Source organism: Centroberyx gerrardi, chromosome 6 (assembly GCF_048128805.1).
Source record: "Centroberyx gerrardi isolate f3 chromosome 6, fCenGer3.hap1.cur.20231027, whole genome shotgun sequence".
Classification (NCBI taxonomy): domain Eukaryota; kingdom Metazoa; phylum Chordata; class Actinopteri; order Beryciformes; family Berycidae; genus Centroberyx; species Centroberyx gerrardi.
In genome coordinates, this window is record NC_136002.1 from 29,004,328 (window position 1) to 29,025,087 (window position 20,760).

General features: G+C 43.0%; 1 protein-coding gene across 1 annotated transcript; it reads right to left on the reverse strand.

Annotated features, from left to right (window-relative positions):
• Window positions 1–1,745: 1,745 nt before the first annotated feature.
• On the reverse strand, window positions 1,746–19,220 carry LOC139920959 (SPARC-related modular calcium-binding protein 1-like). Its single transcript, XM_078283948.1, has 10 exons — window positions 19,143–19,220; window positions 11,955–12,129; window positions 10,942–11,181; window positions 9,107–9,154; window positions 7,937–8,030; window positions 7,493–7,681; window positions 5,637–5,710; window positions 5,156–5,249; window positions 2,016–2,103; window positions 1,746–1,919 (listed from the first exon to the last, which is right to left on the reverse strand). Exons 1-10 carry the CDS (start codon window positions 19,218–19,220, stop codon window positions 1,746–1,748), a joined length of 1,254 nt encoding a protein of 417 aa, XP_078140074.1.
• Window positions 19,221–20,760: the final 1,540 nt, after the last annotated feature.

The following is a 20,760-nucleotide window of genomic DNA, read 5'->3' on the forward strand; positions in this document are numbered from 1 at the left end:
AAGTGAAAGGAAGAAACAAAAGAAGAGAAGAAAAGAAGACAGAAGAGAAGAGAAGAGTGGAGAAGACAAGAGAAGAAGAAGAAGAAGAGAAGAGTAGATGCTCAGCAGAGTGTAAACATCATGATGCAGCAAGCTGTTCTGACAGAGTGAAACTTACTCAGCTGTATGCTGAATTACATCGTCTGCAGGCCATTTACCCCTGTCTCACTGATCCTGCCCCACTGAGCACTTGATCCTGATAGATAGCCTACAATATAACAGGAACACCATAAACACACACACACACACACACACGCGCACACACACACACACAGGAACAAATGGTTTGGAAAAGTTTCCAATGTCTAAACACTCTCCACAAACTCTCCTCTCACACTCTCTCTCTTCTTCTCAGCCTCAAGCTATCTGTGTCTGGAACTGGCTATTTTCCTAGAGTGTGTGTGTGTGTGTGTGTGTGTGTGTGTGTGTGTGTGTGTGTGTGTGTGTATGTGTGTGTGTGTGTCTAGACAATACCTCTGTCTTTCACGATGCCTTTAGAGGCAATGTAGCCACTCTGAGGAGGACAGGGGAGCCAGACAAACAGTGCCTCTAAGTGTGTGTGTGTGTGTGTGCATGTCTGTTTTATCACAGTCATTTACATAACCTCCCTCATCTCTAAAACACATACGTATCATCTTCACCTCTTCCTTTCTCTTTCTACCTCGCTCTTTCTCTCTCTCTCCTCCAGGCGTCACATCAAAGTGAAGCAGAGTGTGAGGAGAGAACAGAGATGTTGCTTTTCTCTCTCTCTCTCTCTCTCTCTCTCTCTCTCTCTCCCTCTCTCTCTCTCTCTCTCCCTCTCCCTCTCTCCCTCCCTCCTGCGGCCTCAGCCTCACCCTGACAATGAGCTTTCCTCCTCTTCAAATGTTGAACCAACCCCCAGAGCTTAAATATTACATCTTTTAGTTTGCTGTTTATTATTTTATTGTAAAAGAGAATGTTTCGGTCCTCCATTTTGATTGGCACATTTGAAGCTGTTGAAAATAACTTAAAAAAAACAAGTACTAACTGGCTAACCAAGGCTAAAGGTCATTTCTGGCTAGTTTAAGACTAGTCCAAGCCTTAGACTGCTCTTAGATTCTCAGGTGGGACTAGGCTAATTAAGACTGTCTGTTACTTAAATATTACGACTGACTTCATTTGACTGGCTAATCTTGAGTCAAGAACTTTGTTGTTATGGCAACGAGTCGGCCTAATTGTCAGAGTGGGAAGTTTAAATACTGAAGCTATTTCATACAAGATGGTAAATCTTTGGTTTTTGGAAAGAGCCTGAAGAAGAAAGAGAGTCTTTAGAGATCTACAACAATCAATAAGTAGTAGGAATAGGTAAATATAAGTGTCTATAGCAAGTTTGACTTAAGGTCACATTTAAGTCTAAGACTGGGTCTATCTTTATGCAACTGGTCTGTTATCATTTTGTGACCCTCGATCAAATCACTTTTTTATAGTGTTGCAGTCGTCTGACAACAGAAACAGACGGATCTGTCAGAGACAACAGCTGTATTGTGTTAAACACCATGTTGAAACACTAAATAAGAGGAGGAGACAGAAAGTTCGCTATTTAACATTGCTGGCAGTGGTGAGAACTGATCTACACCCTACTAACACGAAGCGGAAGGACAGCAGCCATGTTTGTGAAAAGGGTGTATAGAAATAGAAACATGGAAACAGACTACACACACACACACACACAGCTGTGACCCACCTCAGAGGCCCAGGCAGAGCCTCAGCTCCTCCAGCGTTAAGCCTCGGTCTGCGTTCCTGTCGCAGTACTGAGCGAACTTCTTGGCGCAGCGCCGCGGCTTCAGCCTCCGCCGCAGGTACTGACGCAGCGGCCGGGCCTCGCGCTCGCTCAGCACGCCGCTGGAGTCCACGTCCAGCTGAGCAAAGTGCCAACGCAGCGCCCCCTCTGGCCCGGAGGACTCCGCTGCATCTGGAGCAGCAGGAGGAGCGGAGTCCAGAGGAGAGGAGGAGGAGGAGGAGGAGGAGGGAGAGGAGGGAGAGGCGGAGGTTGGAGGGATTGGGGATGGAGAGGAAGAGTTGGAGGGAGGTGTGCTGGAGGCCCTGGCGGAGAGAGATGACATAAAAAGGCAAGAGGTGAGTTGAGTGACCTCAGTTGAAGAAGCTGGGTAAACTGTATATGACAAAAGGTGATTTAATAGAGTTTATGTGGGTTTGTGACCTGCAATAAGTCAGAAAGTAGACTTTAAAGGTGACTTCTGATGGCAAAAGTACCTTTAGAGATCTAACACTAGGACGCCCTGAGGAACTTAGGCTGATTCAGTGTCTTTTTTGTGTTCTTCTTTTTGTGTTCAGTGTCTTTTAAATCACTTCTTAAAATACATTTTTACATACTTTCTTTCATGTGATAAGTTTGATTTTGCCCACTTTTGCTCTTACGTTGTTTCACATATTTTAATTTTCGAACCAGTTTTTCTTTCGAATGTGTTCCCCAATTTGAACTCCTTTTCTACACCTTTTTATTTGTTCTCATCATAAATCACTTTGTAAACTCTGCTTATAGATGCAAGTGCAAAGCTAGAAATTAGTATTCATATGTTTGATGGCAGTTTTCACAGATTTAGTGGGTTGTGATGGAATCAACAACGGGTGGAAAAAAAAACCCATTAAACCTCCATTCACTTGCACTGGTATGAACTCCATAAAAACCAAACAAGCAACAGGACTTGACATCAGGAGTTTGAGTGGGATTTTTGTTTACAGCGACCACAACAGGCCTCATCCTCTTACTAACAGCACAAACCTGCTGACAGGTGCAGTCAGACCTCTTCACACCGTGTTCCCGGCTGCTCGCACCTCAGCAGCCAAATATAACCCACCGACTCTATTCATGAGATTCATACAGAATTTGATAAATATCTAATTTCACACCAACATGCCAATCCACCTACAAAATGGCTGCTATGTTCCTTATCAGCTAGGCAGCAAATAAAACCTGCAGCTTCAATTTCTGCATCTGACCAGAACACGAGCAAACCTGGAATTCATAAAGAGCAACGTTATCAAGTGGAAAAAATGCTGCTGGGAGAAAAAAATCAAGGATATGAAATGTGTGTATCGGAAGTGTGTGTGTGTGTGTGTGTGTGTGTATGTGAGAGAGAGAGAGAGAGAGAGATTGCAGCAGTGCCATCTGACATAACAAGCCAGCTGCCATACTGTAATATGGTAATACATTTAGGGGAGGTGGCTGAGAAAGAGAAGGAGAGAAAGACAGGAAGAAAGAGACAGAGGGGGGAGAGAGAGAGAGAGAGAGAGAGAGAGAATTGAGAGAAGAGAGAGAGAGGTGAAAGTAAAAGGTAATAAAAACCCAAATGGGAATAAAAAGGAAGTTAGGAAGATGGAGGCTGAAAGGAGGAGGGATGTTTGTAAATGAACAGAGAGAGAGAGAGAGAGAGAGAGATAGAGAGAGGGGGGGCAGATGGAGGGAATGAGTTAAGTAGTGAACGAGTGAAGCGTCTGAGCGGCAGAGAGAAACAGGGAACAGAGGGAAGCTGACGGAGGAATGTGTATTCTTCTCTTCCACCCTCTCCTTCAGGTAATCAGGTGCCTGATCAGGCTTGAGCTCGTCCATGAAATGTGAAATTGTCGTTTGGTTTGGCGGTCGGGACAGAAGGAGCAGCTCGGCATGCAGCGGAGGAGAGGAAGAGGAAGAGGTGTGGCTTCATGGGAGTCAGACACAGTGGGAAACTGATGAAATATTTTACTTTACATGCACGCTAAGGTTTTGATCTTAACCCGATTAAGGCAACACTCCAACTATAACTCAAAAATTTTGTGGAATAGAAAAGGCATCCATCTTCCAGTCAGAGGGGGTAATATAGATAGTCTTTTGGATATATATACGCTGAAAACACTGGCACATAAAGGGTTAAATGATGAAACTTTAATGTGATACCAAGTTGTTGCTGAATTGTTGTGAGGATTCAAGAATGATTCATGAAAGCCGTATTAAGGCCGATGTCTTACAATCTTGTGGAAAACACTTTTTGTAAATACTTTGTTTATTCGTATTATGCAACTAGTGACACTGTGTCGGATATAGGATCCAAGGAGGGGGCTAATTCAACCATCCAGTCACTGTCCCACACGAGCTGAGGAAGAGGAGGAGTACTGTATATATAAAAGACGTCACTGTCATGATACCCGTTCACTCTGAAGAAATTCTAAGATCAAAATGTCAGTAAAGTATTAAATGTTGGTAAGTTGCAAGAGCAGTATGCAGGATCCTTTCTACTAAGAACTGTTAACAATCCGACTATTTAAATCGTCATGTAAACACCTTGACCTGATTATCATAATCTAGGTTAAGTCATAATCGGAGTTAACAAAACTAGATTTCTGCTCGATCTTTCCATTCATTAGGGCATGTAAACAGCTTAGTCACATTTCTTCAAACTGCGCAGGTCAAAGGTCACCAGACACTGTAACCCAGATGTGTTTACAAAGCAAACAACATGACTCAGTGCATATAGACTGATTACTAAATGAATCCATGTAAACCAGGTGTTTAGAGAAATCGTGTTACTTTGAATAATGTAATCAAAATATTGGCTTGTAGCTGATTGGTGTGCATGTAAACTTATCCTTACACTCAGTTTTCAGTGACAGCAACAAAACCTGTGGCAAAGTAACCAGATGCCATTCACTTTCTGTGAGAAGGAGCAGAGAGCAGCAGGGAACGGTGCTCGCTACAATAATCTTGCAAAAAAAAAAGTTTGTTTGTAATAAATAGAAGAAGAAGAACTGGGTAGTTAGCATGAGCAGCGATAGCCACCATGGCTGAACAGACAAAGAAAAGAGAAACTCAAACTGCATCAACAGAAAATCCAAGCTCCGCCCACACTGTTTGATTGACAGGTGATCTGTGGGAAGTGCAGAGCAGAAACACCACGTTTTTTTCAGGTTACTGTTCACACAGGTTAGTTGTTAAATAGAAATCTCTTGGCTCTCCAACTGCATCTGAAATGTCTCCTTGGTGAAGAAAAGTGGCGACCGACCTTCTCTTGTAATTCACTGTGACACGTCCTGATGTCTCCTCACCCTCACCTCTGCTCAGGCACTTTCACAGGAAATCATATCAAATTGATAAACTTACCGGTGAAGACTCAGTTTCCCAGCATGCTCTGCTTCCAGCTGCAGCGCTCTGACCAGACTCTGCAGGAACTCCTTCTTACGGGCCCCCGGGCATCCTGGGAGAGTAGAATAGAAAAGAATAGAACAAATCTTCATATCAAAACGGTACTGGCCTCAGTACTCAGGCTAACATCCAGGTAAATTCCAGGTATCATACCTGGGTTTCTAATAATCGGGAAGTGAGCCTTTCCTGGCTATTGTAAACAAGACATGGCATTTAGTTTTCATGTATTTAATCTAAACGGCAGACTTTTCCACCCTGACAAGAATACAATTTGGGGGGAAACACTGAATCCTTTTACTTTTTTGGCATGAAAATTCCAAAATCCAATTAAAATATATTGAATATCATCTCAAATAATCGGATATCGGCTACTTATATTATAAAATGATATTGATATCGGCTATCGAAAACCCACTGCAGTCGAACCCGTTGTGTTTACCAGGTAGGGGTTTCTCCCTGTGCCTCCTGTCTGTCTGTGCCTCCTCTGTCCCAGTGCATTCTGGGAGGCGATTCCTGTAAAGAGACAGAAGAGGCAGAAACCGGTTTGTCAGTTGCCACAAATCTATTAGCACTAGAAAGGTCCAGCGTCGCCAACTGACTGCTGGTTTGAATGTTAGAATTGAAATATCTCAGCTTCCAAAATGCACTTTGTGAACCAGCCAGTGGTTTGATGTTCAGGAAATAGATTTAATTCTATTTGAATCCCTTCAGTTGACTTTTAGATCCCCCAAATCCACTGGACCTTCTAGTGTTACAGGACTTGCATGATCCAGTCATGACAGGACACATAAACTTTCCCATATCAGACTTTGCTTGTATTGTGATCCAATGAACTAGACCACATCCTGTTGCTTGCTAGATTATCACACTCTGGAGGGTGTAACCATGTGTGTGTGTGTTTTGTTTTTTTTTAAATATTGAGCACTGAACATAATGCAACAATTAATCTCCCAAAAGTATACACAGCAGGGTCAGAAATTAGCGGAGGATCAGGGCAAAAATTCCCCATATGATTCATAAAATGCCTGTGAAATAAAAAATGAAGGGAAACACCCCAGATAATTAGGAGTATGCTTGTTAGCAATTCACCCTGTTCACATTTTTCTCATTGACTTCATGCATAAATGGTGCTGCTGTCCCCTGTGGGCCACCATAGCTTATTCATGGGAGGAAAAAATACCGTAATTACTTGCCAGTGCGTTCTGGGTGAGAAAAATTGTAGCTTTTTTTAAATCAGAAAACAACTGAGTAGCCTGAAGCAGTAGAAAATGTCTTTGATTGCTTCTCTGTTTATGTGATTGTGTATTACGATTTAAAATAAAACAAATCTTCGTGGTACAAATTGAGTGTTTATTTGCCAGTATGAAAAGCAAATGTATTATTTCACAGCTCAAGAAACTGTAATGTAAGATGCTTCCAATCCTTCTACTTTGATTATTTTTGTGCCACTTTGGAAGCTCTTCTCTTCTCACTGTTTTTTGACATGGACACCCCAAAAACAACCAAAATGCCCCTAAAAATCAGACCAGGGGGCACAAAAGACCCTCTGAGAACACTGAATTTCTTACTCTGCGTTTTGAAATGAAGTCCCAAGCCAAATAAAAACACATCACTTAAAAACATCCAGCATTTTCCTCTGAGGAGTTTATCAGCAGCTGAGCAGCAACACTGATGAAACTCCACAGAGTCCAACTGTCATCAGCGCTGCATTTCCTTTAACAAAACCACCAAGGGACCGGTGATAGTAAGTGCTGTAAAACTGAATAATTAAGATAAAATGTTTCTGTTTGTCAGTGGGAAAGGAAAGGAAAGGAAAGGAAAGGAAAGGAAAGGAAAGGAACGGAAAGGAAAGGAAAGGAAAGGAAAGGAACGGAAAGGAAAGGAAAGGAAAGGAAAGGAAAGGAAAGGAAAGGAAAGGAAAGGAAAGGGAAAAGGACAGGAAAGGAAAAAGGACAGGAAAGGAAAAAGGAAAGGAAAGGAAAGGAAAGGAAAGGAAAGGAAAGGAAAGGAAAGGAAAAAGGACAGGAAAGGAAAGGAAAGGAAAGGAAAGGAAAGGAAAGGAAAGGAAAGGAAAAAGGACAGGAAAGGAAAAAGGAAAGGAAAGGAAAGGAAAGGAAAAAGGACAGGAAAGGAAAGGAAAAAGGAAAGGAAAGGAAAAAGGAAAGGAAAGGAAAGGAAAGCAATAGCAAAATATAATGTGACCTCACAGAGTTTATAAACAAATTGATGAACTAATGAACTAATCGGTTCTTTTGATTGATTGAGTGATTGATTGATTGATTGATTGATAGTTACCTTGCGGAGGTGCCTGGTAGCGGTCTGCCGCTGTCAGCTCTGACACACCAGCAGTAACCCGTAGCAACGTGACACTGCACGGGGCTGTAGCGGCCGTCCGCACTGCATTCTGGGATAAAACGCTCTTCCTGCCGGGCTGAGCGCTTCTGAGAGAGCAGAGACGCTTGCTCCCGCTCGCACGTCTGAGGACTGTCTGCACACACACACACACACACACACACGTCAGGGTAAACACACACACACACACACACACACACACACGTTTGTATTACTATACTTGTGAGGACCGTCATCAACTACATTCATTCCCTAACCATAACCCTCACCACTGCATGTCAAACTTTAACCCTTGACCCAACCTAATTCTAATCTTAACCCAAAACCCAAAACCCTAATCAAGCCAATACAAAATGCGTATTGCATCATCACAGCAGCAGCAGACACACTGAGCTCTCACCAGTGGGTCGTCTGACGGAGCGGTTCCCTTTAGGGTCCGAGTTCAGCAGGATGGTCACCCAGAACGGAGGAGCTGTCCGCTCTGGACAAGAGAATATTTTCTTATTATCATTAGATTATTTGAAGGTATTTCTGCTTTACTGCATGTTGTACAGCGGAGAGAGACCAGAAAGAGGGGAGAGAAAGAGGTGCCATGCAACAAAAGTCAGGAGCCAGATTCAAACCTGCAACATTAAAGCTGCACTAGGCAACTTTGCACATTGGCGGCTCCAAATGGCAGCGAGAGGTAAGTGTTTGAAAATACTGAACTTCAATACCCAGAATTCCTGTGCAGTGAGGTCAGTAAACGTCACACAGCAGCTCATGTTTACCAACCAGCCGGTCTGTGATGCTTTATACCAAAGAAATCAAAGAGACGAGAGAGGAGAAGATCTAATGTTGGTGAGTCCAGCTTTCTCTGCTGCTGTTTAGGAGACTAGATTTCACTCTCAAGTTTTGATTCATCACTTTCTGTGGGAGGAGAAGTGACCATACCAGACACCAGAATTTAATTTGGGCAAATAGGGAGAATCAACAGGGTCTCTGTTTCTCTGTTGCAGCTCCACTTTATTTAAACTGATAAGACAGGCGTATTTTTCTTGCCTAGTGCAGCTTAAAGAATATCCATTATACACCCAGGTCCGCTGAGACACCAGGGAGACCCAATTGGCTATTAACACTCTGTCATCACCTTTCTATTATTATCACAGCATGGCTAACAGTGCCAGTGTTAAGGGACTTCATTCCCACTGTGGGAATTGAAAATACGTGCATCCAGAGTGGGAAATGAACACCAGCAGCCAGCCAAACGTTTGCTTTGGCTGGAAAGTTCGTCTGTCTGGCAGGTGACTAACTGTCAGCCACCCTGTTCTGCTCTGGAAATGTATCTGGCAGTTAAAATAATGACACTTAATTGCTTAATTACTTAATTAAATCCTTATAGTATTGAGTATCTGGAATATTTTGGATGAACAAGCCACAAAACCGTTAGCTGCCTGCTCTGTGTGCACTGCAGGACCTGGACGGCTCTGTGGATAAAAGCCGCCACCAATTGATTCATGTTGCTTGTTATACTTATGTATAAAACAGGTGTTTATTGGAGAAGGGCCAGTTTGTCACCTGCAGGTCTGCTGGGGTCCGACGTAGGCCTGGGTGCACCAGTCTCATCTGGAAGATACAGAGAACAAACACAGACATAAACACAGACACAAACACAGATACAGACACAGACAGATTTTCTTTCAAAATTGCCTGAGACACAACTTTTTAAAATGCAAGAAACTGTGAATTCCAACATACATTTTTATCACACTGTCCAGAGAGCGATGGAGGAAAAGGAGGTGGAGATAGACAGAAAGAGAGATGAAGGAAGCGAGACAGAAAGTGAGAGAGAGTGAAAGAAGAAGTAAGCGAGACAGAGGGAGGAAAGGCGTGAAGAGTCATTGGGGAATGGAGAGAAAATTGGACAGAGAGGAGGTGGGGGGGCTGAGAGGAGGGGGGGGGGGGGCAGAGGGGGGGGTGTATATTTGGAGCCTTGGCATGGCGAGCGGTCTGTGAAAGCTCAAGTTGCCGCTGTGTCTGGCAGAGGAACAAGCAGCGTCACGCTATAGGGAAAAAAGTCCTAACAAGAAACACACTGAGCTACTGTCTCACTGAATGTGAGGCATACTGAGCCTCTGTCTTATTGGATCTGAAGCATACTTTACAACTGAATGTGATGTGAATATAAAGCACACTGCAATACTGCCTCAGTGAATGTGAAATACAGTGAAGTGAATGTGAAGTAAAGACCATTCCTCACCTCTGAGGGGATCAGTGGTCTGAGCCAGCTTGGTGATATGATCTGTATGGGACAGTAAAACAAAACAGAGCACTTCACTAAGGAAAACAATACATTTCCTGCAGATTCCTTGAACTAAATACCAAAATTGTTCTCCCAACCATTTGTCCAAACTCTGGCAGCTGATCAGAAGCCAGCAGTAGAAGTTAAACCCTTTCCTGGATAAAGACTAAAAGTGAGCTATGTTCCTAAATACATTTGACTGGGAGTTGGGCTGGTGATTAAGAGGACCATTATGCTATGTATGTATGTAGATAGTTGGATATGTGTGAATGGTGATGTATTTATTTTATTTTATTTTATTTTATTTATTTTTTATTTTTTTATTTTTTTGCATTGCCATGCAATATGTGTACATATATATCTATATGTGCATATAGATATATATGTATACGTATATGGGATTATGTGTAATTGTGCATGTGCAGATGTATATGTGTATCTATAGATCATGGCAAAATGTACCTCATCTCAAAATTGTGTAAAAAGAATTGCTGTAAAATCAAAATAATGTAAAAACAAAGTGCTATATGTCCTCCAAAGCGGGGGGGTGGTGGAGGGGTCAAAAAAAAAAAAAAAAAAAAGACTAAAGGTGCTATGTGTAGAATTTTAATATCATTAAATCATTAGCACATTCATTTTGAGACATTAGTGCAACTACCATAAACAAACAAGACCATCACCAAGAAGCCTGTCAGCCTCTCTCAGCCTCTACTCTGCATCCTCCATAGTTTCTCCACCTGGTGGATCTGGAGGGAAATCTGCTGGATCGCTTTACGGCACAAAACAGGAAGAGGTTCTGTTCTTCCAGAGCAAACGGAGCTAAAGCTGAAAGAGTTTCTGGCAGCAGATGGTGGAAGGAGGGAAAGGAAGATGGAGAAATCACTTCTGACATGTTGATCCTCTTCAGGAAAGCGCAAGATAAACGGGAAAAATGGATAAATGGGAAATGTGGTCTAATACCACTGGCATGAGATAGAGGCTACCAATCGTCTCAACCATGATCTCATTTGTTTACAGTCATTATACTAAGGTATCATAATCAATCTGACAATGATATCTTGATGTTTATGCAGCTAAATGCATGTAGCAGCTTTAATAAAACATGTCTGACCTGTGCAGTTGGGCGTCAGGTGGAGGACGGAGGTCCCACTGACAGGCTTGCCGTCGGGGGTGGAGCACCAGCAGTAGCCGGTCTGGTTGTGGCACTGCACCTGCAGGAAGTGGCCGTCCGGGCTGCACTCTGGCACAAAGATGGCCGCCGCAGGGCTAACATGGCCGCCACCGCTGCTGCTCTGGGAGCTAGCCTCCAGGGCCTGAGACCGGGCCAGCTGGCATTTGGACTGACCCGGGTCTGAAAGGAGGAGGAGAATCAGACGTGTGTGTGTGTGTGTGTGTGTGTGTGTGTGTGTGTGTGTGTGAATGAATGAATGAATGGATGGATGAATGGATATTTTTGTGTCTTGTCGTGTCTTGTCCATCTTTTAAGTGATTATAAGACACCAAATACAAAAACATGTATTTGGTGTTGTGTTAATGCTATTACTGATGTGAGAAATTAACATATTATCATTAACATATCCCATTGCTTATAGTTGGTCCAGATGTTTCCCCATCATTTTGTTCTGTTTGGCTGGACCTCCTTGACCATTTAGGTATTGTTTTTGCAATTTGGGATCATGGTTGTCTTCCTTCTTTTTGTAAAATAATTAGTTTTGCTCCTGAACTCCGGTTGGTGCCTTTATATTTTGCTCACTGTGTTTTGTTTATTGAGGTCATAACAATTAGCATATCGTTATTTTTTTAAGATAACAAGCAGATATGCTGTGCATGTACTGACCACTGCAGTTGAAAAGCACAACACAGAAAAGTAAGTATATCATGATTCATGCCCTATAAGTAGTAGATCATGATTCAGTTCTCATTAGATTCACTCAGTTCTAAAAGAGGATTTCAGTTTTACAAAATGTGAAGGAAAAGTTGTCAAAATAAACACATCAGCAGATCAAAAATAACTCTAGTAATGCTATTTAACTAGCAAATAAATGCCAGTTATTTACAGATTGTACTGATTGAAAAGTGACTTGTGAGTGGATTGAGCAGAGCTGTGAAGCGGCGGGACGGTACCGGAGCAGTGGGCCCGCGGAGCGGGGCGGAGCTGGGTGTTGACGCACTGCGCCCTCTGGAAGGCACACAGCGATTTATACAGCCGGCCGTTACTGCCACACACCGCTCTGTGGCGCCCCCTCTGGCAGTCCAGGACACAGCCCCGAGGCCACATGTTCTCTGTGATCAGGAAGGGCTGCAAACACACACACACATAAACATACACAAAGTTTTTGTTCATAACTGTTTGACACACGATGCTTTGGGAAGAGTACTAAAATATTCTACTCAAGTAGAACTATTGTCATTTTGCTTCTTACTTAAGTAGAAGTAAAAGTACTGGTCTAAAAATCTACTTAAGTAAAAGTAAAAAGTGTCTCATTTAAAATGTCCTCAGACTAAAAGTTACTGAGTTTTTAGAAGAGAACGGTGTTAGATTAGATTAGACAGCTTTATTAATCCCCAGTGGGGAAACTCATTTGCCACCAAATCAACTCATACAGACAACAAACAATATAGACATTGTATTCACAATACACAACAAATAAATAACACCGTAAAAAGCCATTTGAGACACAATTAACAGCTGAAAGGTGCTATGGATCTAGATGCATTCACAGTAGGCTACACAACAAATAAATAACACCATAAAAAGCCATTTGAGACATGATTAACAGCTGAAAGGTGCTATAGATCTAGAGTAGACCACATCTAAAAGTGTTCATTAAAAAATCGGACCGCTGCTGAACAAAAGACCTTCTGAGTCGTTCAGCAGAGCTCTGAGGCATCACTAGTCGCTCACTGAAGGAGCTTCTGAGTCCATTAAAAACAGTGTAATGGATGACCTTCAAAATACAGAACCGTTTTTAGTTTGGCCCTTGTTCTCTTTTCTACAGTGACCTCAAGTGAGTCTGGGGTAAGGCCAATCACTGAGCCAGCCTTTCTGATCATCTTATTGATCCTGTTTTTATCATCCGCAGTGATGCTGCCCCCCCAGCACAGCACAGCATAAAAGAGGACACTAGCTAAGATTCCCTGATAAAAAACATGAAGAAACTTCTTGCTAATATCAAAGGATCTAAGCTTCCTCAAGAAGAATAGTCTTGACTGAGCCTTCTTGAATACAACCTCAGTATTCTTTTTCCAGTTGAATTTACTGTCCAGGTAGACACCAAGATATTTGTAAGACTGGACAATTTCTATCTGCTGACCCTTAATTATCACTGGGAAGACCTCCTCCTTCTTCCTTCTAGCTGTGATCTTTAACGTGATTTTAAAGGTGAAGTTAGCATTAGCTGCTGCTTTGAGTCAGCTTTTCAGGCATATAATGAATGCTAACTTCTCACTTAGGATGTAGTTTTTGGATATTAACAAACCTTTATCGTCCAACACACACTGTATCCCACTACAGGTGGAATGAAGAGATAGAGTGAAAGGGGGTGAAGGCTAATTTTGTAGCCTTGGCATGGCTAGCTGTCTGTGAAAGCTAAATTTGCCGCTAGCGTGTCAGGCCTCTAACGTCACACTTGGGGAAAAAACGGATTGCGGGAGTGAGGAAGAGTGAAAGAAAGAGAAGAGAGGGGAAAGAGAGGAAGGAGAAGGGAGAGAGGTGGACAGAGAGCGAAGAGAGGACAGGAATAGAGTCGAGTTAGCTGTATAAATAAACTTTACTTGAAACTTAACTTGAGAGGAATAGTGTCAAATGGAGAGGGAAGAGAGAAAGAGGGGAAGGAGCTTGTTAGAGTGGAGAGGCACAACAGTCAACTCGTATCCAAAACATGCAAAGATTTCAAGATGGCTGAACAGAGGAAATGAGTGTGTGAAAAAGAGTTGTGTGTGTTTGTGTGTGTGTGTGTGTGTGTGTGTGTCTTGGCCTTCACCTGCCGTCATACCTGTGAGAGCTCCGATTTTGCAAACTACTGAGAAAATAAACTTCACTAATTGAGGCGGGATGCCAGACTCTTCTCTGCAGACACACACTCTGTCTCCGCTGTCAGGAGGAACGAGTTCCACTGAGGCAGACTGACTTTTTATAAATGTGAGCTCAGATGTGCCTTGAGATTTTGCACTAAAACGAATCAGTGTCAACGAACATTTTGCATGAAGTTTATTAAAATCTATAAAGTTTCATATTTTTCCTTCCCAGAAAGTTTATGCACTTTGCTCCTTCCTTGGCCAGCAGCGTTTTATGTGTTGCTGTTTCCTCTTTTATGAGCTCGCCAATCTTACATGCAGCGTTTTAAGATTCAGTAAATCACTACTACACTGACTTTGAAACAGTATAATTATTCTAAACAAATGAGACCATCGCAGAGAAGCCTATCAGCGTCTATCAGCCTCTACTCTGCATCCTCCGTTGTTTCTCCGCCTGGTGGATCTGGAGGGGAATCTGCTGGATCGCTTTACGCCACAAAACAGGAGTTAAAGTTTTCAGAGTTTCTGGCTATAAAAACCGCTATAAAAATCACTTCCAACATGTTTATCTTTTCAGTGAAACTGAGGAGAAAACCTTCGACCAAAGACAAGGACAAGCAGCGGGGTTTATGGGAAATGTGGTCTTAATTTTGAGAAACACTAGTAACAATACCACTGGCATGAGACAGAAGGTACCAATCGTCTCCACCATGGACTCATTTGTTTACGTTAATTATACCAAGGTATCATGATTATTTTGACAATGATATATTGAATTGTTTGTTTAAAAATGGTACACACACAGTAGCACCTTTAATGGGACATTTGATAGTGATTAATAAATTAGTTGTGCCTGCAGCACTAAAAAACAATGGCTGTATGAGAGTAAAGTAAAGTAGAACAGAGAGGAGGAGAAGAGAGGAGAGGAAGGATGGAAGGAGGGGAGGAGAGGAGGAGAAAGGAGAGGAGAGGAGAGGAGAGGAGGAGAGAGGAGAGGAGAGGAAGGATTGAAGGAGGAGAAGGATTGAAGGAGGAGAAGTCTGGCGAGTGCCGTGATCCAAATTATTACCACATGCTTCACTAGGTGCCTGACATCGCACTTACAGCTCGGGATCCCACACAGCCTCACACATCCCTCCAAAATATACATTCAATTGGTCACACTGCACACATACACACACACACACACACACACACACACACACACACACACACACACACCAAACCTGGCCAGCCACCCTGCCTTCTCACTCCGCTCCGTCCTTCATCAATACCTCTTTGTTCATCACCCCCCCTCTCTCTTTTACACACACACACACACACACACACACACACACACACACACACACAGGCTCCGTTACACATGAGCAAATTTGCCATGGTGTGTATAACAGTGTTGACATAATTTAGCGGTGAAAGAAATCTCTGTGCCTCCATGTCAAGGCATTCATTTCTGTATTGACTGCAGAGGGCAGATCGATGTGTATGAACAGGGAGATTTCACAGACCTCACTCCTCTTTCTTTCACTTTTTCCTATATTGTCTACACTAACCACCATGAAATATGTTTGTTTTTCTGTCTGTAACTGTACATAGAATACAGATATAAAAATAAAAAAAAGGACAATGTAATTGAGATGGCTGAGAGAAGAGAGAAGTCTTTGCCTCGTCTGACTTCTCATAGCTTTATAGGTAAGAGACTGACCTGTTAACTGTGTCAGTGAAACAAATGTCAAAGGTACCTGCAGGAAATATGGAGATAGGGAGGAAGGAAGTGATGAAAGGGACAACTTGACCTTTTCCATTTTCATCCATTTTCAGAAGTGTCTATTCAAAGAAGTGGCTACAGCTACTGTAGTTCAACATGTTTGAGGAAGAACAGCCAGCTGAAAATCAAAATAAGAAGGTGGAAGGAATATGGTGGAAGAATGGGGAATGGAGGGAGAAACAGAGGAAGAGATAGAGGGACAGATGGAGGAATGAGGGGAAGAATGGAGGAAGGAAAGAAGTGGGAATAGAGGGAGACATGGAAGAAGGAATTGAGGAAGGAATGGAGGGAGGAATAGAAGGAGGAATGGAGGGAGGAATAGAGGGTGGGAGGGAGGAATGGAGGAATAGAATGGGGAAAGGAGGAGTGGAGGAAAGCGGTCCAGGTGCAAAGCAGTGGGCAGACTGGACTTCCTGTCTGTCAGGTAGGTGCTGCAGAGCTACAATACACTCACTGTTACTGCAATTAGCTGCAGTGTTTCTGGGCCTATAAACCTCCAGCTGTGTGTGTGTGTGTGTGTGTGTGTGTGTGTGTGTGTGTGTGTGTGTAAGAGAAAGAGAAAGAGAGGGAGAGAGAGACAGAGAGACAGAGAGAGAGAGAGAGAGAGAGAGAGAGAGAGAGAGAACAAGCCTCCACTGTCTCTCCATGCCTCACACCTATACTGCCGAGCGGCCGCACACCTCTGTAGGAAAACAGTGAAACTCATCTCCAGAGCGTAATCCGGCCCTGAAACAAGTCGTCCGGCCCTGAAACACGTTGCCTGCCCCTGAGACAAGTCGTCCGGCTCTGAAACACGACGTCCGGCCCTGAAACAAGTCGTCCGGCCCTGAAACAAGTCGTCCGGCCCTGAAACAAGTCGTCCGGCCCTGAAACAAGTCGTCCGGCCCTGAAACAAGTCGTCCGGCCCTGAAACACGACGTCCGGCCCTGAAACACGTCGCCTGCCCCTGAAACACGGCGTCTGGCCCTGAAACACGACGCCCGGCCCTGAAACACGCCGTCCGGCCCTGAAACACGCCGTCCGGTCCTGAAACACGACGCCCGGCCCTGAAACACGTTGCCTGCCCCTGAGACAAGTCGTCCGGCCCTGAAACACGACGTTCGGCTCTGAAACACAACGTCCGGCCCTGAAACACGACGCCCGGCCCTGAAACAAGTCGTCCAGCCCTGAAACACGACGTCCGGCCCTGAAACACGTCGCCTGCCCCTGAAACACGTCGCCTGCCCCTGAAACACGGCGTCTGGCCCTGAAACACGACGCCCGGCCCTGAAACACGGCCCCGGCGCCGCTGACAGGACCGCTGACACGCAAAGGCAGGATTTACCGTCTCAACAAACTCCCTGTCCGGTCATACAGAAGCTCCCTGAGGGCCGAGGAGTGAAAACAACTCTCACTCTCTCTTTCTCTCCATTAATCTCTATGGCGAGGCTGTGAATGGCAGGACAGGCCTCGCTGTGTATGTTATGTGTAAGAGTGTGTGTGGTGATTAGTGTGGTGATTACACACACACACACACACGATGACATGTTAAGCAGGTGCAGTCTCGTGGGATTCAGTGTTGTGTGTACTCTACTGTACAAGCAACACCTTCACACACACTTCAGCACTGGCATACACTGAGTGGACACACACACACACACACACACACACACACACCTTCACTTTTTTCCCTAATGCAAAATCACTGTAACGTTCCTATAGGTACATAGTGCTGCTCAATACTGAGTTTATACTTGACCTTATTGTACTTTATGGTATTTTTTACATCCTATAGTATCTCTATAATAATCCTATATGACTTAGTATGTACTCAATCCTGAGTTTTTAATGATCTTATCCTACGTTATGGTATGTTTTCATCCTATGGTATCTCTATAATATTCCTATAGGGGCTTAATTGTATGCCTGTGGCACTCAATAGTGAGTTTAGTGAACTTATTGTACTTTATGGTGTTGTTTATATCCTATGGTATCTCTATAATATTCATATAGTGACTTAATAGTATAGTGAGTTTATAGTGACTTTTTCCATCCTATTCATCTCTATAGTGTGTCTGTGGTACTCTATATTGAGTTTATAGTGACCTTATTGTACCTAATGACATGTTGTTTTAATCTCCTATGGTATCACTGTAATGTTCCTATAATATTCCTCCATGTACTCACAGTTTTGCTGTGATATTTGCCTAGTATCCTTCTAAAATGATTACTATAGCTCTTTTTTGGTATGGGCTCTCTCTCTCTCTCTCTCTCTCTCTCACACACACACACGCACACACACCCACACACACCTGTGTGTTTCCCCTAGGCAGCAGGTTAAATATTTGCCTGGCGGTGGTGTGTGTGTCTGTGGTCGGGTCTAGCTGGCTATAGTATTACCCAGCCTTCCTCCAGGGAGCTTACAGCCCCGAGAACAAGTCTTAAATCAAACAGGAAAGGTAATACCTTCACCCTGCAAATCAATATTGTCTTTGACACTAAGAAAATTACCAAAATAATACCACAGAATGCTGGGATTGCATGGTGAAGTCTATTCAGTCTGACTAAAATCCTCATGAGCATTTTTCTTCAAAGACATTTAAACCTGTCCATAAGGTCCTCAAACTGTAGGCCAGTTTCAAAGGTTTGAAAAACTGTTTACAGTCTCAGGACTTATTTTAGTGGTCTGTCCCTCAGGTCAGAACTGAACTGGGCAGAAGAGCTTCCATATAAACTCTACTTCCTCTTCTTGGAAGTCACTGTAGGGATAATAAAGGATGTGAAACTTGATAAAGAGCTGACTTAGCATTGTTTCGTCAAGGTTCTAATAGGTTTGGTCTGTAACGTTGGACTTTTGCCTTTTGGAGCACTTGAATAGAAAATGTAACTTTGTTGTTTTCTGTCACTCTGTATTTTGACTCCATTGTTTAACCTTGCTCTTTGTTTTATGAGACTTTATACATTTGTACATGTTGCTGCTCTGTAACTTTTATGTTTGTCATGATGCTGCTTTCATGGCCAGGTCTTTTCTTGAAAACGAGGTTCTTAACCTCAACGGGACTAATCTGCTTCAAATAAGATCACACACGCAGGAAAAGCGGGGTTCTTTGGTAAGGTTAATGGTTCTATATAGAAACATAACGGATGAGAAAACCCTCTGATTTTGTTAAATGGTTCTAATTTGTAACCAAGTAAGGGTTTCTTCGCCCCTCTGCTCATAGATTCAATACTGATGCCAATTTAGTGTATAAACAGGAGTGGCGTCATCCTGTGTGTTTGCCCTAATAAAGGCTGTTAAGTTTTGTACTAACAGCAGAGCGCACTGGACTTTAGTTTTGAGTGACTCCAGTTTTAAAGAGGACAGTTTAACATTTTACAAAGTAGAGCCACTTTGATCTTAGCCTACTTTTCCAAAGAGCACGTGGAGGTATTCATAGGACCAAAGCAACGCGTCAGTTTCCTTAGTTTTTAACTGTCTTGTTACCATGGATATAAAGCCTAGGCTACCGTATTTTACAGTGTGTGCTCAGAGTCTGTTCAGGTCTTACCGCCGGTCTGTCGGAATGAACTGACTCGGAGAGCAGGAAGACGAGCAGCGCGCGGCAGGTGAAGGTGAGCGCGAGCATCGTTCCTGCTGCAGCGGCCCAGGGCGCGAGGCTGCAACGCCGCAGGAGGGGGAGATGGAGGAGAGGTCGCGCGCTTCTTGCTTCCTGTCGTTCCAAAGCCAGAGCCAGAGCCAGCCTTTTGTTGTTGGTGGATCTTTCGCGGATACCGAATCACGTCACGACTTCGGCGTCACTTCTGATGTTACCGAGTTGTTCATGTTGTTGTTGTTGTTGTTGTTTCCTCCCGCGGTTCTGACGAGTTTGGAGGTGGCACGACAGCGCGCGTAAAATGTGGTTACGCTATCCAGGAGCGCAAATGAGTGTCGGCGCTGCTGAATTTCTGAAACCGGAGAGAAATATTCCTCCTCGGCGGTGAGGCCCCGCGGCCCGCGTGCCAAAGTCATGCCTTCCCCTCTCCAAACGTCCTGCCCATTTCCGCTCCACATGCCTTAAACCAGCGCGAGGAACCCTGAGGGAACAAAACAGTATCCACACTGCAGGGACCTGATGGAAATATTTAGGCTACAGGAGAACATAAACTACTTTTATCCACCGTTTTCATCATCATCTTCAGTTGCTTGAATTACTTGTATTATTATCTTCCCTCTATTCTCTATTAGGCCTAGTCTAGTTTATTTATATCGCCCTTTATCAGTCAAGTCTCAAAGGGCTCTACATACACGTTATATACCATACTATATCATACATATACTGTATATACACACATCATATTCATCCTGTACTAGGTCAAATACATAGCTACTTCATGTACATAGTTACATCATATACATCTATATTCGTCTTCTTCTCATCTTGACCTACAGTATGTTCTGTTCTCCGACCCAAACTTTCCCACAGGGATCATTAAAGTTTCTTCCATCTAATCCCATCTAATCCTCTGGAGTTAATGAAAGTCACATGGAGGCAAAATTGGGGTCAATTCACACTCAATTCAGTCAAATAAGGAGGCTGATTCTCTTCAAAATTCAACAGCTGGAAAAGGTTTTCATATGCAATCTGTAAACAAGTTATTGAGAATGGAGGCCCTTATGAAAAATAAATAATAATCCTATAAAAAAAATTAGAAGGAAATTATACAAATGTCACACCAAAACTAAGTTTCTACAGGAAAATTATAGTAATAAAAATAATACCATAAAGTACAGTATAAGGTCACTATAAACTCACTATTGTGTACCACAGGCTCACTGTAAATCCCTATAGGAATATTATAGTGATACTATGAGATAAAAAAAAATAAAAAAAAGTATAAGATCACAATAAACTCATTAAGGTGTATCCCACACTATTATTGCCCAGGAATATTATTGGAATAGCCTATTAGTAATTTTTCATTAAGGATATCAATATTCTGTGAATTTACATTTTGAATGGATTGATCTGAAATTAAATAGATTTTTTCTGTATTAATAGCACAGGTGGAGACTCGAATCATATGACTTGAACTCAGACTTGAGTCACAATTTTAACTACTTGAGACTTGCATGAAGAGAAGACTTGAGCCTTGACCTGACTTGGGTTCTGGTGACTTGAAAAGGTT

What these genes read in the sequence shown, in the direction of transcription:
- LOC139920959 (XM_078283948.1), bottom strand. Translation starts at nt 19,220, where the DNA reads ATGCTCGCGCTCACCTTCACCTGCCGCGCGCTGCTCGTCTTCCTGCTC. An exon ending in TTCATTCCGACAGACCGGCG is followed by an intron (nt 12,130 to 19,142) that starts GTAAGACCTGAA and finishes GTGTGTTTGCAG; the next exon opens with CCCTTCCTGATCACAGAGAA. An exon ending in GGGAAACTGAGTCTTCACCG is followed by an intron (nt 2,104 to 5,155) that starts GTAAGTTTATCA and finishes TCTCTCCGCCAG; the next exon opens with GGCCTCCAGCACACCTCCCT.